This window comes from Mastigoproctus giganteus, chromosome 9 (assembly GCF_048544385.1).
Source record: "Mastigoproctus giganteus isolate SK-2022 chromosome 9, ASM4854438v1, whole genome shotgun sequence".
Classification (NCBI taxonomy): Eukaryota; Metazoa; Arthropoda; class Arachnida; order Uropygi; family Thelyphonidae; genus Mastigoproctus; species Mastigoproctus giganteus.
In genome coordinates, this window is record NC_143583.1 from 94,697,194 (window position 1) to 94,716,311 (window position 19,118).

The 19,118-nt window shown below is 37.6% G+C and overlaps 1 protein-coding gene across 1 annotated transcript in view; it reads left to right on the top strand.

Annotated features, from left to right (window-relative positions):
- The window catches only part of LOC150080557 (tetratricopeptide repeat protein 28), a 305,395-nt gene that overhangs the window by 120,634 nt on the left and 165,643 nt on the right, over positions 1-19,118 (top strand). The window contains exon 8 of the mRNA XM_090380734.1: positions 582-1,130. Within this exon, the coding sequence (XP_090236860.1) occupies positions 582-1,130 (549 nt within the window). The remainder of the gene's footprint in view (positions 1-581; positions 1,131-19,118) is intronic.

Genomic DNA, 19,118 nt, shown 5'->3' on the forward strand with positions numbered 1-19,118 from the left:
TGTTATTTTTTTTTGCCATATTTTTTCAGATAAAATTGTATTGTATCTTAGCATTTAGTTATGTCTTTAACTTCATGCTTAACTTTTATTTCACAATCATGAAGAGGGTCATTCTCACAAAAGTATTCAAGTTCTTGGTCAATTTTTTTTAAGGGTTTCCTTTAATTCTTTAATTTTCAAATCCTTGTAACTGCAGGGGCTCGGATACCAGAAACCTCCCTGTACTTTATTTTGAAAATGAGTAGTAAAGCTACTTTCTTTTCCAAAAAAAGGGGAAGTGTTTGTCTAATATGGAATTATCCCATTGCGCACTGGTTCTACTTAGTCTCATCTAGGGAATGAGTAGGAAGATTAATTTTATCCCTGGTGCTTTATAGTTTTCAAATGTGTAACATCTATAGCAGAATTTCAATTAGTTGCATCCTACGGTTTTTAGTTATATTTTGTAATTCCTTAAAGCTTTGTTACCTGTTCTTACTTGGAATATCATATTTCTATTACTTTATCATATTTTCATCTATGAAAACAATATATATATATATATATTTTATTTTTATTTATTTTTTTATTTTTTTTTTTAGGACAAAGTTGCAGAAGGAAGAGCTTGCTCAAATTTAGGTATTGTTTATCAGTTGTTAGGAGACTTTGATGCTGCTCACAAACTACATCAAGCCCATTTAAATATTGCCAGGACTCTTGGGGATCGAGCAGGTATGGGTAGAGCATATGGCAATATTGGAAATGCTTATAGTGCAATGGGTCGTTATGAACAAGCTATTAAATTTCATAAGCAAGAACTGACTATTTCAAAGGAAGTTAATGACAGAAGTGCTGAAGCTTCCACTCATGGTAATCTTGCAGTAGCTTATCAAGCCTTAGGTATGCATGAAATGGCACTTCTTCATTATCATAGCCATTTAAATATTGCCCAAGAACTGAAGGATACTGCTGGTGAAGCATGTGCTCTTTGTAATTTGGGAAACTGCCATAGTTCACGTGGAGAATTTGCTCAGGCAGTTCCTTACTATGAGAGTTTTCTTCGTCTTTCTCAGGAAATAAATGATATTGAAGGTGAAGCAAAGGCATGTCATTTTCTAGGTTATGCTCATTATTGTTTAAGTAATTATAAGGTAAGAATTTTATATTATATATTAACACTATCTGTTTTTATCATAATGTGAGCTTTAAGTAAATTAAATACTTAATATATGAGGGTGTGCTGAAAAGTAATGCCTCTTATTGCATAACTTTTGAAGGAAGAGAGATAAAATTGAAAAAACACATACTTGTAGATAAAAAAAAGTTGTCTTTAATTTGATGTTTCTTTTTTCTACACCTAACTTGATACATTCTGTCCAATGTTTAACAAGTTTTTACATTCTCTTCAAGTAAAATTCTTTAGACTGAGAAACCATTTATCTCTACATGGCTGCTTTACCTTCTTTGTTGGGTTATGCCAGAGATATTCTTTAAGTCTTAAGAACATAAAAGAAAAAAAAAAAAAACAGTCACTTTGGGCTAAATCTCGAATTTCCAATCCTAGTGGCGAAATACTTGTCAACATTGCATAGCTGCAGCAAGATTGCATGTTGTCATGTTGAAGTAACATTGCTATATTTCCAGGCCTGACTCATTTGATTCTTTTTTTGAGCTTGTACAATGCCTTAATGTATCAGACTGAAGTGATTGTGAGCCCTTTTTCCAAGGAATTAAGTATCAATGTCACTTTTCCAGCTGATATTTGGGCATGGAAATGTTTTGTGGCAAAATTCCTTGGACACTCTCTTGTTTTCTTGATTATAGTGGTGAATCTAGGATTCACAACCAGTTACAATAACTTTTAAAAATGCAAATTGTTTTCATTCAAAACTGGACAGAAGTTGACAAACTACTGCTTATCTTTTTTTTTTTTTTTTTTTTTTTTGAACTGCTTGTTCAAAGATGTTTCTGTTTAATATAATGTAACTTGTAAATGAATAACTGCACAGAAACACAACTGTGTATATATTGACTAGAGACTATTAGCCACATGAAGCACCCAGTTGAAACATGCTACCTAGTGCTCAGGTTACAAACTAAGAGATATTACTTTTCCATCCAACCTTGTATTTTTAATAGGTTTATACAGGGATTCTACTAAAGATATTTATATTTCTAATTTGATTTTTAATCCTGTGAAATATACTACTTAAATAAAAAAAAAATATTGTTTCCCCATTCAAACATTCTCATGTACATTCACATTGTACATCTCTTAGCTGTAATGGATATATATATATATATACACACACACAGGATGTCTCAAAAATACACAGCATAACTTCAGGAAGGAGTTCCTCATATGTAAACAATAAAAATATTTTATATCAACATAGTTCAGGAAATGCTTGGTTCCCGAGTTATTAACGGAATGTCTTATCTCCCGCAGGTGATTTCCTTCATCACAGGGTTATTTGGGCCCTATGCACTTCCAAACAAATTCACAAGGCAGGCGTACAGAAACTTTCTGGAAAACAATATGCCTGATTTCTTGGATGACACCCCACTGATCATTCGTCAATCTCTATAAGCACACTTCATGCACGATGGTGCTCCTGCGCATTTCAGCCACCTAGCCCGCAATTACCCGAATCAAAGGTTTCCTGGTCAGTGGATAGGTAGAGGTGGACCAACTGCCTGGCCTCCACGCTCATCTGATTTAAACCCACTAAATTTCTTCTTGTGGGGTCATTGAAAGTCATTGGTGTATTCGGCTCTGGTAGCTGATGTGGAAACTCTCCGCAATTGAATTGTGGCAGGTTGTGAACAATACGAAACATGCCAGGAATTTGGCATCGTCTTTGCGAGTCCAGGAGACATCGATGTGAGGCCTGTATTCAGGCAGAAGATGGACATTTTGAACAATTACTATAAGGTGATGTGAACAGTTAAGTGTCATAGACAGACCTTCAAAACTCTGAAACCAAGCATTTCTGGAACTATGTTGATATAAAATATTTTTATTGTCTGCATATGAGGAACTCATTCCTGAAGTTATGCCATGTATTTTTGAGACACCCTGTGTGTATATATATATATATATACAGGGTGTCTCAAAAATATTAGTATAAACATTTAGGGGAGGTAGGTAACATCTAAAGGAATCTGAATCGTATAGGAACCCATAACCGGAAACGTTACGGGAAAGTAGTAGCAGAGGCACAAGAAGCAGAAATGACACAAGACAGTAATTAGTGGCAAACATTTATTTGACATAATATTAACAATGGAGTACGAGATGGATGCATTTCATGATGTTACAACAGATGCTCCAAGGTTCCACCATGAGTCGATAGACTGCACTGTTCATCAGTTTGCGAGAGGGAAAATTTCTGGTTTACTCATTCAAGCAGTAGTTTCCGCACGAAGAGCATGCATCGATATACGAACTGTGAGCTGGCAGACATGCACCTAAATGTATGGATTAGCAGACGGCAATGGACGAGCCACTCAACGAATTTATGGAGAACGATTCCCAGACAGTCATGTACCGGACCACCGTTTGTTTGCATGTGTGCATCAAAATTTGTGCGATTATGGGTCATTTAGAGGTAACAGGAGTAGTGTGGGCAGCCCACGTTCGACGCGAACTCCCGCCATGGAAGAAAGTGTGTTGAATGCCGTCCGGAATAATCCTACTACCAGCACACATGCCATTGCCTCTGCGTTAGGAGTGTCTCGTTGCAGTGTACAGCGTGTCTGGCACGACGATTCCTTATATCTCCAAAGGGTTCAGTTACTGCTCCCCCAAGATCATCCTGCACGTGTGGCTTTTGCGTAGTGGTTTCTCCAAGAAAGTGTTCAACAAGACTTGAATTTTCCAGCATATGTTTTGTTCACGGATGAGGCTTATTTCACTCGGCACAATGCTCATGTGTGGGCTCACGACAACCCACACGGTGTGTGCCCCCATGTGGCACAACATCGCTTCGCAATAAATGTGTGGGCAATTGTAGTCGGTGACTGCTTAGTCGGCCCATACCTGTTACCATCCCGCATGAACTCTGCTAAATATCGGATCTTTCTTGAACAAGTTCTACCAGGGTTACTTGATGATGTTCCAATAAATGTGAGAAGCAACATTTGGTTTCAACATGACGGCACACCTGCCCATTATGGAAGATGTGTTCGTGACCATTTGAACAGGTGTTTTGGGCATCAATGGATTGGCCCCCATGCTCACCTGATTTATCGAGCCTTGATTTCTTCCTGTGGGGGCCCTCAAATCTATCGTGTATGAATCGTCTGTGGAGATGGAAATGGATCTCGTGGCAAGACTCGTCTGCGCTGCTGCTACTGTCAAAAGGCACCTCCGTAGCCAGGTTGGAAGGAGCAGCAGTGCGTAGCACATGCTTCTTGATTAGACCGGGGTTCGAGCCCGTCACCACCAAATACGAGGATGCGGAAAGGTCAAGGGAATGACCACCGCATATCCCGGAGCAATATGGCCTTAGTTGCTAATGCTCCTAAAAACCAAATAACAATAACAAATAGTTACTGTCAAAGAAAGTCCAAGTGTGTTTGACCGTGTCCGCCAATCTATGCTGTGTCGGTGTCACGCATGCATCGTGTCTCATGGTGGAACCTTCGAGCATCTGTTGTAAGATCATGAAATGCATCCATCTCGTACTCCATTGTTAATATTATGTCAAATAAATGTTTGCCACTAATTACTGTCTTATGTCATTTCTGTTTCTTGTGCCTCTGCTGCTACTACTTTCCCGTGACGTTTCTGGTTATGGGTTCCTATGAGATTCACATTCCTTTAGATGTTACCTACCTCCCCTAAATGTTTGTACCAATGTTTTTGAGACACCCTGTGTGTGTGTGTGTGTGTGTGTGTGTGTGTGTGTGTGTGTGTGTGTGTGTGTGTGTGTGTGTGTGTGTGTGTGTGTGTGTGTGTGTGTGTGTGTGTGTGGCATTTAATATACAAGCTGGACAGTTGACCTCTGAGAAAAATATGACCATATTTTTGAGATGACAATTATGCAGTCCTAAGAAGGCAATTACCCATGCAGGTTTAGATTTGGGCAGTCTTTGGTGAGCTGTTCATAAGATGCTTGCAAAAAAAATATTGCAGTTCAATCTCTATAAGCTGCAAGTAGTACAGTACAGCACATCACTGAAACTGGTATGCTAACACCTGTGAAGATAAAAGAAAAATCAAAAGAAGTTACCTATCCTGAAAATTGGTTTGGATAGACAACTGTTTTCTGAGGAAGAAATATCACACCTATGAAATGACTGCAAACAGATGCAACTGTAAACTTAGTTTTCTAGTTCATGCAGTGAATGCCTAGAACATAAAAGAGATATTCCTACGTTGAATTCTTGCCATGCATTTTACAAATGCAGAAATAATAGGACTGTTTTTGTTGTTTTTTTTATTATTATTTACTATTTTTGCTAGTTGTTTTTTTTATTATTATTTACTATTTTTGCTAGTTTTTTATTTTATTATTATTTACTATTTTTGCTAGTTTTTTATTTTATTATTATTTACTATTTTTGCTAGTTTTTTATTTTATTATTATTTACTATTCTGTTAGTTTATTATTATTTACTATTCTGTTAGTTTATTATTATTTACTATTCTGTTAGTTTTTTATTATTTATAATTTTTGCTATTTTTTATTTTTTTATTATTTACTATTTTTAATATTTCTGCAAATTTATGAAATCGCAATAAATTTGCAAATTTTCAGAAAACAACAATAAACAATAATGTGTACTTTTGACCTATTAGAAAATTATGCTTTTCTACAACTTGAGAGACATCATGATAATTTTCAACTAGCAAAATGGTGCACTACCATATTTCAGTAACATTGTGTGACAAGCATTGAATGCCCAGTTCCTGATTAAGTGGATGGGTAGAGAAAAGACTGGTTTCCTTATTCGCCTAATTGTAGTCTTAGATTTCTTATTTTGTGAGATGTGTAACAAGGATGAAGTGTACACCTCCAAACTGATTGCTACCACAGTTAAATGAAAGAATATTGGAGGTTATAGTTATCCAAGATATGTTGGCATATACATGGAAGCAGCTGAATTACAGGTTGAATTACAGGATGAGCCACAAATAGGTTTGCGTTGAATTTAAATTTAGCATACTGCCATTTTACGTAAAGGTTTACAGTCATATCACGTTATAAACTATAATGATTTGATTCAGTGAATAATTGCTTTTAAACAAATTTATATTTATTGAATTCAAATTCAATACTTCCACTGGTATCATGAATGAATATTAAATGTTAGAGTTGAAGGATGATTAATACAGCATCGTGTTCTCTCAGTTTGAAGAGAATTTAGGAAAGCCTCAAAGAAACAGTCATTTTTTAGCCTTTTGAAACTGTTTTATCTCTTTTGTCAGTCATGCTTTGAATATCAGAGTGCAAAAATTTGTAAAAGAAAACTTCCAAAATTAAAGACTAAATATGAGTAAAAGTAAATTAGCAGAATATGGGAGTTAAAGGAAATTTAAAGCTGAGAGTAAAATACGTAACTCCATGTTAAATGCAAAATTATTGTAGTTTATTGGTTATTTTTATACGATTACAAAAAATTCCATCTGACTAGGTTATTTGGAGCATTAGCAACTAAGGCCATATTGCTCCGGGGATATGTGGTGGTCATTCCCTGACCTTTCCACATCCTCCATATTTGGTGGGCACGGGCTCGAACCCTGGTCTAATCAAGAAGCGTGTGTTATGCACTGCTGCTCCTGCCCACCTGGCTACGGAGGTGCCGGTAGTGAAAGTATTAGAACTACAGGAATTCAATCGAAAAATTCCTGGGAATGCTCTGTCTTAAGTAACTGAAATGTTTAAGGTTACAAAGAACATAAAAAGACAGATTCACACATGTTTGTATATTAATGATAGGAGTATAGTCAAATTTGATGAATTCAAAGTACAGGTGTGGAACCTCCATATCTCAGTAAGCTTGGGTTGTGAAGGTTACCAGTTTTTGGAATTTTCTTGTTTTTAGGTTCCTGCATTGTGATTTAAATTTCAGGATTATCAGAAAATGCATAGGTTTCAAAAAAAAAATGGATATGAAAATTTTGCAATGTTATTTAGTAATTAACTGAAAATTAATTTTTAATGTTTTTAATGTGCAGGCTAAAATTCAGTTGTTTGTCTTCAAACTTTTGCAAAGCATAAGGTGAGCAATAAAGAAGAACTTAATCATGGAACCCATCACATCAGTATGCCTTATGTAAGCTGATTCCACACTTTTTACAACAGAGAAAGTAGCAGATGCACTAACAAATCTTTATTTGCGATGAAGTGTATACTCAGTAGGATTTAATTTTTTATCAAAATGCAGAGTATCTTTGGCTATTCCTCAGAATTTCTTGTGCTCTACTTGTGTATCTTGATTTGCCATGCAGTACAAAAAATAATTAAACTTTTTTTTTAATGTTTCAAATTTTCCCATACTTTTAATATGATTGGTTGATTGCTTTTTAATTTCACTGTGCGATGTTTGTCTTTCATTGCTTTCTGAGCATGACTAAAACTCTTTTCAAGCTATCATTACTGACAGCTACCTCAAATCAAACTTTTAACAAACTTCCAAGATTTTTTCTTTAACTGATATTAGGTAATTTAACATTATTCAGTAAAGTTATCTTTACTAAATACTTCTAAACAACATATGCACAGCATAAACATAGCATTGCACACATTTCTGGCCTTTCTGCAGAGTTTCTTTATCATCACAATGTACCCTGGTGGATTGAACTAGTGTTTGGGAGCCACCTTACATAAGATACTATATGTATCTACATTTCCTAAATACTTAATTAAAAAACAACCAATAACTATCCTATTTTAGGTAACCTAACTTTTTAAAATGGGATTAGATTTTTTTTTTTTAATGAAAACTCCAAACACAAAAGCTATTAGAACCTATGGTACCTATTATCATGGATGGGCTGAAGGTTGAGAAAAGAACGAAGATACTTGTTGACATTAGACTTGAATTTCTGTAGATTGGAATTTTTAGGAAATGCATATGAAGGGAGTTTGTTCCAGAAAACAGAAGTTGAAGGGATAAATGAGGAAGAAGAAAAGTTGGTTCTCTGAGTTTGTACTTGGACAGTAAACAGATGCTGACTGGTTGAGGCACATGTTTGGACTGGTTTGGAAGAGAGAGGGGAATTATAGAAGCCAATTCAGAAGAACAGTATCTATAGAAAAGGCATGCAACAAAAACAGAATGTCCGTGAGACTGGGAGTGGGTTGTCAATTAACCTAATTGCTGTCTTTTGAATGGAGTCTAGAAGCCTTATGGGGGCAGAACCCCAGATAGTAGTAGTAGTGGCATGTGATGCAAGAAAGCAAGTGTATGAGCTTCATCATCATCATCATCATCAGCCATTTTCAATCCACTGCAGGATGAAGGCCTCTCCAGCAACTTTCCAGTTGCTTCTGTTTTGAGCACTGGACATCCATTTACTACCCACAAACTCATGAATTTCATCTATCCATCTCCGCCTTTGTCTTCCAGGTTTTCTTCTAGCTCCTCTTGGATACCATTCCAAGCTCCTCTTGGATACCATACCGCCTTTGTCTTCCAGGTTTTCTTCTAGCTCCTCTTGGATACCATTCTGTTATTTTCTTAGTCCATCTGTCATCATGTCTTCGAGCTATGTGTCCTGCCCAAGACCATTTTAGTTCTTTAGTTTTGATAAGGATGTCCTTTACTTGAGTTTGTTGCCTAATCCATGTGTTTCTCTTCTTATCTAACAGTCTGATTCCCAATATGATTCGTTCCATTCTTCGCTGTGTAGTTCTCAGCTTCTTTTCCATTCTTTTGGTGAGTGCCCAAGTTTCACTTCCATAAGTCATGGTGGGGAGTATACATTGGTTCATTATTTTACGTTTAAGACAAACTGGGATATTGCTCTTCAGTATGTGACTATATTTCCTGAATGCTATCCATCCAAAATTTATTCTTCTCTCGACTTCCAGCCACTTATCTTTATTACAGCTGATGACTTGTCCCAGATAAGTATATGACTCCACCTTTTCAATTACTGCTCCTTCAATCATTATTTCCCTTTCTGTGGCATACTTGTTCATCATTACTTTTGTTTTAGCCATATTCATCTTTAGTCCAAAATCCTTACTAGCTGTGCATAACTGATTAAGATTTTCCTCTAATTCTTTGGGATCGTGGCTTATGACCACAATGTCATCTGCAAATCGTAAATGGTTTAGGTACTCTCCGTTCACATTGACTCCTTTCTGCGACCAGTCTAATCTTCTGAAAGCTTCCTCAAGGGCAGCAGTAAACAGCTTCGGAGATATTGTGTCTCCTTGTCGGACTCTTTTCTCAATTTTAAATTTCCTACTGTCTTTGTCTAGTCTAATAAAGGAGGTAGCACTCTCATATATTTTCTCTTCAAAATCATAATATATGGGGTATCAATGCCTTGTCTTTCCAGTACCCGAAACATTGCCTTATGCTGTATGGAGTCAAATGCCTTTTCATAATCCACAAATGCCAGGCATAGTGGTGTTTTATATTCATTTGCTTTCTCCATTAGCTGTGATATTACATGAAGGTGATCCATAGTTGAGAATCCTGTCGTAAAGCCAGCTTGCTCTTTCGGTTGATTCTCATCAAGTATTCTTTCTAATCTGTTAGTAATGACCCTTGTGAACAACTTGTAGATGTGGGATAACAAGCTAATTGGTCTATAATTTCCAATTTCTGATTTATCTCCTTTCTTATGCAGCAAAACTATGATTGCATTATTCCACTGCTTAGGCGTCACACCTTAATGCACTTTGTGAAGAGCCTTGCCAGTTTTTGTGCCATGTCTCTTCCTCCCAATTTTAACAACTCTACAGTAACTTCATCTTCCCCCGGGGCTTTCTGATTCTTCATTTTCTTCAATGCATGCTCTACCTCATCAGGAAGAATATTGGGTATGTCGTATGTGTTGCTACTTTGCAATCCATCTTCCCCACTGCTGGCATCATTCCCCTGCTCCTTGTATAATTCTCTATAATAGTCTTCTGCTATTTGAATTATGCCTTCTCGCCTGTTTATAAGTACACCATCGCTATTCTTCAGTTTCAGTATCATTTGTCTTTCTGTATTACTCCTCATGGCTGCTGATTTAAATCCTTTGTTTTCCCTTAATGCTTGTTCTACTTTTCTTGTGTTAAATCTTCTTATGTCCTCTCTGAGTCTCTTTCTAATGGCTTTGCATAACTCAGTATACTCAATTTTCTCCCTGTCAGTGTTTTTCTTTTTCTTCATTTGTCGTCTTCGGTTCATCATGACAAGTGTTTCTTGACTAATTTTTTCTTCTTTGGATTTATTTTTCCCTATAGGTTTCTTGGGCTTTATCACTTTCAAAAAGTTGTAATATTCCTCGTCGATATCTTGGTCCTCAGCAGCCTGCAGAAGCTCATACTTGTTCTTAAGTTCCAGTACATACTGCTTTTTCTCCTCTTCTGTTATCTCAAAGACCTTTGTATTATTTACTCGAGTCAGTTTTTTCCTTTCCTTTCCTACATCTATATCAAGTGTACATCTTGCCATTCTGTGATCACTTCCAACATTTACCTTATTCAGGATGGTAACATCATTCACAATATATCTTCTGTTAGTGAGGTTGAAGTCGATTTCATTAATAGTTAATCCATTTGGACTCTTCCATGTCCACTTTCTGTTCACCCTTTTCTTGAAAAAAGTGTTCATTACTGACAGTCCTTGAGATTCTGCAAATTCCACAAGTCTTTCACCTCTTTCATTTCTTTCACCAATTCCAAAATTTCCTATAGTTCCTCTTTCTGGGCTGTTTTGTCTTTTTCCAACCTTAGCATTGAAGTCTCCCATAATAATAGTGTAGTGGGGTTTCTGCTCATCTAGAAGACTCTCAATTTCGGTGTACATTTCTTCAACCTCTTCATCATCATGGCTCGATGTTGGTGCATAAATCATTATAATCTTTAGCTTGTATCTCTTAGAAATCTTGAGTATTAGTCTTGACACTCTTGGTGATGTACTTTTGAATTCCAAAATGTTGTTTTTAAAATCTTTATGGACCAGAAACCCAACTCCACCTTCACTCCTTTCACTGTTTCCATTGGTGTACAGCAGATTTCCACTTGATAAACTTATAAGTGATTCATTTCTTCTTCTTGTTTCAGCCAAACCAATGATATTCCAATTCACATTTTCTAATTCCTTTTCCAGCTCTAATATCCTGTCTTCACCGATGAGTGTTCTTACGTTATAACAGGCCAAGTTCAGTTTCCGTGCATGGCAGCCTGGTCGTACCCAGAGATTCTTAGCACCCTCTGCTTCCACTCTAATCCTCTCGCTGCCGTAAGAGGGAGAGTGAAAGCTGCTGGGGACTGAGGGCCATTTGTTTCGTCGCGCTTTCATATTGCTGGAGGGTTTGGTCTTTTCCTCTTCACGCTGACCAGGCGTCTTGAAGAGAACCACTCTACACGTTCGTTGCCACCTAAGTGACGTAACAGGGCTTACCAACGAGAAGGTATGCATGAGTGGATTTTAGGGAGGCAGGCCAACCGGACTTCTCCTAAATCTTCTGTAATAGAGAGATATTGGATCCATCAGTGTTTTAGGCTGAGTGTCTGATAACACACAGGATACCTGTTCCCCTCTAAGCCCCAAAAGTAAAGTGCAGACATTATCAACCCACTGCAGGATGGAAGCCTCCTCAACAATTCATGCTGAGGGAAATGGACCATAATCTGCCACGCTGGTCCAGTGCGGGTTGGCAGATGGACCGTATTCAGCAGTCAGGGGCTTGAACCCCGGTCTACTTAAAAGCGTGTGCTACTGCACTCCCGCTCCTGCCCACTCGGCTATGCAGCATCAGCAAAAAAAAAAAAAAAAAAAATCACACCATTCCCTCCAAATGCCTGTCCAGTTCCTCCTTAAATTTATTCAACCTATCAACTTCCACAATGACAGATGGAAGTTTGTTCCAACAATTAACCACCCGCTGGGTAAAGGCAAATTTCCGCACATCTATTCTACATCTATCTTTTCTTAATTCGAATTTATGCCCCCTTAGGTTCGTAATCCTAAGGTGTGGGAACAATTCTCTTACCACATTCCCAGATGTGGGAATGTGGTAGGGCAGATTTGAGATTTGTGCGGAGTGAGTTACTGTTTAAAAGAAAAGTAATGCTGAGGGCAAAAGAGAAAACTCAGTTTTTTAAATGCATAGGAAACAATATTTGTGATGTTCTTATGCCAAGAGAGATTAGAAGTCAGGGTAATCCTAATATAGATATGTGATCTTGTCTAGAAATCTGAGTGTTGTTGAAGATAAGCACAGGAACAGAAGAATCCTCTTTTGTGAGATATAAAACAGGACTGAGTTTTAGAAGGATTGAAATTAACTAAGTTATGTTTGCCCCACTGGAGACTTACCTGAAAATAGGAATTTAAGGAATTAATAGTAGATATTAATATTTATAAAATTCAATACTTCCACTCTAATCCATATTCATGAATGAATATTAAATGTTAGAGTTGAAGGATGATTAGTGAAGAATGATTTTATAGGTGGAACAGGACCAGGGTATTTCTGCCAGGGGCAAAAGTTGATGATGTTTTAGAGCAGATATCATCTTTTAAGGGCACAAAAGGTGATATTGTTGTACACATTGGCACTAATGACCTTAAGAGTAAGAGATCTGCAGATTTACTTAACAAGTACTGGTCAATGCTGAAAAAAGTTGCGAGTTAGGGTTAAATTTGAAGGTGTCTGCGATTCTGCCCAGACACGATAGGAGGGAGTATATGAGCCTTGTCAATCAATTCGGCCCTGGAGAGATTGTGCAAGGCTCATGGAGTAGAATTATTTTCAGCGTGGTCTGTGCTTGCTAACAGGAGAGACTCCTTTTACAGGGGGGGATACACTTAAATAGAAAGGGTGCAAGAATATTTTCTGATGCTTTCGAGGCAGTGTTAGGTGGGTCATAAAACTGCTAGATTGGGGGGGGATACACAATCTAAAAGATTAACGATAGTCGCAGGCAGAGGCGAAAGTGATTCTTGCGCCGCTTCTATTATAATGAGCAGCAGCCTAGAGAGCAAGTTGCTGGGTACTTAAAGAGCTGCTGGGAGTCATCATGGAACAAATAAATACATGGGCTGTGTTAGAGTAACTAAGAGTAAGAACAAGTGCATGTATACTTGCATGTACGCTAATGCTAGAAGTATAGTAAATAAAATTGATGAATTTGAAGTGCCGATCAAGACATCAATCTCAGATATTGTTGGGATATCAGAGACATGGTATCACACAGATATAAGCAGTACAATGTGTACAGAAAGGACAGACAGGGTAGGAAGGGAAGAGAGGGGTTATGCTGTTAGTTAAGAAACACATAAAATCTAAGGAAATGCATCCAGTTGACACAGGTGAACAGTGCAGTGTTGAGTTTGTTTGGTGTGACATAAACACTGGGAAAGGGAAAATGAGAGTAGGAGTATGTTATAGGCCTAATGACTCTGATGATTATAATGAGCAATTGTGCAGAGAAATAGTGGGCCAGTAAATCAGAATGTCTTATAATGGGGGATTTTAACTTCCCAGATATTGACTGGAACTTGTGGGTTGGTCACTCGCATGCTAACAAAACTTTTGTGGATTTTTTGGAGGATTGTTTTCTACAGCAACATGTTCGAGAGGCAACAAGAGGGAGTATTACCCTTGATCTGATTATCAGCAGTGATTATTCATTCATTAAGAATTTGCAGGTAAAGGAACCACTAGGTGACAGTGATCACAGTGTACTGATGTGGGATTTACTTAAAGATGTAACTACCATCAAGGGTAAATGGAAGGGTTTTTGTTTTCTGAAAGATAATTACAGTGGTCTCAGACAGTTTTTAAATAATTCTATACAGTGGGGTCAACTGATGATGTTACCAACGGTGAATTCTAAATGTCTAAATGGGAAGCCTTCAGGGACTTAATCTTGGAGGCTACTAGGCCTTTCATACCAACTAAGAAATACTGTTCAAGGTTCAGGCCTCAGTGGATGTTGGATGAATTAATGAAGCTCGTGGCAGAAAAGAAAAATTCATGGGATGCATATAAATTATCAGGCGACACAGAAGCCTACGACAGATATAAGCTAGTCTGTAATCAAGTCATAAAGGAGGTTAGACAGGCAAAGTCAGATTATATATTTGGCAAAAGATGCAAAGAAAAACAGCAAAGAGTTCTTTACTTATGTAAACTCTAGACAGAAGGGGATGAATCAGATTGATCCACTTAACACAGGTGGTTCGACTATTGATGATCCTGCTCAAGTAGCTGATAAACTGAATGCGTATTTTGTATCTACATTGACACATGAGGAGTTAGCCGACTGGGCTAGCTGGATGGGTAAAGTGCCTGCCTGGCAACCCAAAGGTCGCGGGTTCGTATCCCACCTCTGGCTTGGATCAAAGTACTGCAAAAACCTTGGGAGGTGTATTATGGCCACAGAAGCTGATGCGCCAACAACTACCAAAAAAAAAAAAAAAAATGAGGAGTTATTTAATGAGGGGCATGCTAGAAGTTTATCAAACTCTAACAGGGAGATAAGTGAATTTGTAATAACTGAGAGCAAAGCGGAGGCAGAAATTTTTGAAGTTAAACATAAAGGCAACTGGGACAGATGGAATCTATCCAGTTATAATGAAGGAGGCAGCAAGGGAAGTAAGCAAACCCTTAGCCATAATTACGAGAGCATCTTTAGAGTCAGGGGAGGTCCCCATGGACTTGAGATGTGCAAATGTATTCCCAATTCACAAAAGGGGTTCGAAGGGTGACACCAATAATTACAGACCTGTTAGTTTAACTTCTGTTCTGGGGAAAATAATGGAGTCAATGGTTAAGGAGGTGATAAAGGATCACCTAGACAAGACAGCAGTAATAGTTCAGACACAGCATAGATTTGTAAAGGGGAAGTCTTGTCTGACCAATTTGATTGGATACTACGATGTGGTAAAAAAGGAACCATATGGAAAAAATAATTTTGATATCATATACTTGGACTTCAGGAAAGCTTTTGATACTGTTGCACATGGAGGACTGCTGTACAAAATTGGAGTGATATGACATTAAGGGCAAGTTACTGCAATGGATAAAGGGATGGTTGAGTGGAAGACGGCAGAGAGGTAATAAATGGACACTGCTCTACGTGGACTAATATTATAAGCGGAGTCCCCGAGGGTTCAGTGCTGGGTTCAAGTTTGCAGGTGATACAAAGGTTGGCAGGGTTATTAATGACAGTAAAGAGTATGCTACTGCAACAGGATCTAGAAAAGTTAGGCAGATGGGCTGAGAAGTGACAAGTGAAGTTTAACATTGACAAATGCAAAGTACTCCATATGGATATTCCATTTAAAACCTCTTTCAAGGGAACCATTCCCTGGGCCTAAGCCCATCCATGGCTTACTCTTGAAAGGAAATTATTTCGGAGTCTTTTAGAATTCAATTACATTAAAAATATTTTCAAGGTAACGTTATAACATAACGCTAAAATACAATTCAAACGCAATTTAAAGCCACTCAGCCTCTCCCAAGAAAAATCCATTTTTTTTTGTTTCTTTAGATTTTAATGAGGAGAGTTACCATCCCTTCCGCGTGGAGGCAGGCTTCTACTATCCAGCATATATCTCTTTTTAAAAATCTTTTCTACATATTTATTAAAGTATGAGAACATTCGCCTGTCCTCAAACATGACATGGAGGGTCTCTCTCTCTAGGATCCCCACAGACAAACTCAGTTCCAACCTATATTGTATATAATTCACACAATATAACATTATGTGTTCTGAGGTCTCAGGTTGTCCACAGCTGCATGAGTCATCATCTCTAAGCCCAAATTGGTACAGTCTCAGGGCCAATCCGTGTCCAGTTATCAAAAATGTGGCATGCAACCCAAATTGCAGCCACTTCTTCTTTTTATTCACTATGGTAACTATAGGCAAAAAAGGATACGTTTGACATCCTTTATCTGAATTATCCCATTGCAACTGCCATTTCTTAATAATTTCCTGTTTTATTCTTACTTTCTCTAATTTAACATCAGATTTATTATAAATTTTATCAACAATGGGACATGAACTTATTTCAAGAAATGCTCTCCTAATATTTCTTTTTGTAAAATACATTAATCCTGACAGAAGAACAACATACTGGACAGGGATTCTCCCTGAAACAACCTGCAAAGCCTCTGTTGAGACTGTTCGACATGCTCTAGTGATGGCTAATAAAACAAATCTCTGTGCCTGAGATAAATACTTTTGTATAGTTTTAATAGGCACTCTATGAACCCACGCTCTGGAGGCATATGTGATAATGGAGACAAATACACATTCATAAAGTAAGTTAATCGACCTACCTTTAATCCCCCAATTCACTCTTATCACCCTCCGGAGCTTCGCATAAAGAGCACATACCTTTTCTTTTAAGTAACGTACATGCTCAGTAAAGAACAATCTTTCTTCAATTTTTAAGCCAAGATATTTTGTCACATTCACATATCGAACAGCATCACCCATAAGCTTTACACTGGGATGTCGATTTTGACTCAGCCTGCCTTTCAACAACATTTGGACTGTTTTATCCTTAGAAATCTCTAATTTATACTTTTCAGTCCATTGAGCAAGATCATAAAGCACTCGAGATGCTATTTCCTCGATTTGTGATCTTGCATTACCTTCAATAAGTAGAACTAAGTCGTCTGCATACGCTATCTTAACAACACCTGGAACATTTATTTTCAAAAATTCATCAAACACAATGTTCCAGGCAAAGGGGCCAATCACCGAGCCTTGTGGACATCCTCTTGATATATTTCTTATCAATTTAGTATATTTAGTTTTAACTTCAACTTGCCTTTCACTAAAATAACTTTCTAACACTTTATACAAGTTATCTGAACATTTTACTTGTCTAACTCTATATAACACACCCTCCCACCATAGTCGGTCGAATGCACCTTTAAAGTCTATGAAAACTCCAAGTACATATCTCATCCCACTGCCCTCCACATGCTGCACCAATTCATATATTGCATCTTCAGTTGAAAAGTTCTTTTTAAAACCAAATTGGCATGTAGACATTAAGCCCTTACTTTCATATTCTAACATCAACCTATTTATTATTAAACGCTCAAATACCTTCGCTAATACTGATAACAAGGCAATGGGACGATATGCACCCGTTTCATTCAACATACGATCTAGACTTTTAACCATCAATCTTACTTGTGCAATCTTCCAACATGGCGGAAACATACCTTCTTCCAGACACTTATTATACATGTCCACATAAATTCCAGGACTTATCTTATATGTTCTCTTCATAACTTCTACTTCTATTTTATCTAGGCCCGGTGATTTACCACTCTTTGCCCGGTCCACTGCTTCTTCTACTTCAAAAACAGTAAATTTTTCTTCAACTTTATTTAATTTATAACTTCCATTGGTGTTTAGCATATTTAATTGTGACGAACTTAAATCGCCATTATCCTCTGGAAAGAGACCATCCATAATCATGCTAATAGACTCCCCCCACGTTAGGGTTTCTTCATCACCTTGCCCGATCACTCCATATGGGTAACAGTAACCCAAGAGAAATGTACCAACTGTGTGGTACTACACTCAGGGAAATGGAGAATGAAAAAGACCTGGGGATAATTGTGCAGCCAGACAAAGTTCTCTGAGCAATGCAGATGGGCTGCCAGAGCAAGTCATGGAGTTTTGTCAATGATATATAGGAATTTTGCTAGCAGAGACAAGGAAGTGATTATCCTTTTATATAAGGCAGTGGTCAGGCCAAACCTTGAGTCCTGTATACAGGTCTAGAGGCCTCATTTTAGGAAGGATGTAGAGATGCTAGAATGAGTACAGAGAAGGGCAACAAGATTGGTGAGAGGAACAAAGGAGTGCACTTATGAAAAAAGGCTTAATTTCTGAAAGTTGCAACATCTGGAGACTAGGCACCTGCGAGGTGATCTGATTGAGGTATATTAGGCCTTGAATGGTTTGAGCAGGCTCAGTGCTGATGGTATACATCCGTTTCTTCAGATTTAAGAACCAGAGGGGTCATAGATTCAAATTGAGGAAAGGCAGTTGTAGAATAGATGTGTGGAAGCTTGCCTTTAGCCAGCGGGTAGTTGATTACTGGAACAGATTTCCATTTATTGTTGTGGAAATTGAGAGCTTAAATAAATTTAAGGCTGAACTAGCAAACATTTGGAGTGACTGGCTGGGTGAAATGGGAAGGTTTTTTTTTTTTTTTTTCTCGGCTGCTGCTGTATAAGCTTGCTTTCTTGCATCATACGCCTCAACTAATGCTAATATTTGAGAAGTTTGTTCAAGGCAGGTTTCTCAAACTGGAAGGTAGAATTCAGTTAGTGCTATAACCAGAAAAACTGTTGATGGCATTTCCAGGCAATGGAAGAGGGTTATTAATATTCAATAGGAAAAGAGTGGGAGAAAGAACTGGGAACACCAGAATTAGTGGAGAATTTGACGCATGTGCCATCCAAGAGAAATCTAAATAACCAGTTACAGAAAAGAGGTACCAAGGTAAAGGATGGGATTTTAAGATGGTGTAGAATAAAGGATTTCACCCCTACAAGAATAATTTCACTGATCTGAGCAAACACTGAGATCACTGGAATCTGCAGATAAAGGAACTACTAGGTGGCAATGATCAATGTGCTGAAGTGAGATTTACTGAAATTGGTAACTACCATCAGGGGTAAAGGGAAGGGTTTTTGTTTTCGTAAAGGTGACTACGGTGGTCTGAGACAGTATTTAAATTCTATACGGTGGGACCAACTGATGACATTACCAACAGCAAATTCAAATTGGGAAGCATTCAAAGAATTAATCTTGGAAGCTACTAAGCTTTTCATACCAACAAAGAAATATTGTTCAAGATTTAGGCCTAAATGAATGTCAGATGAACTAATGAGACATATGGCAGAGAAGAAAAATGCATGGGATACATATAAATTAACAGGTGACACAGAAGCATATGATAGATATAATCTGATC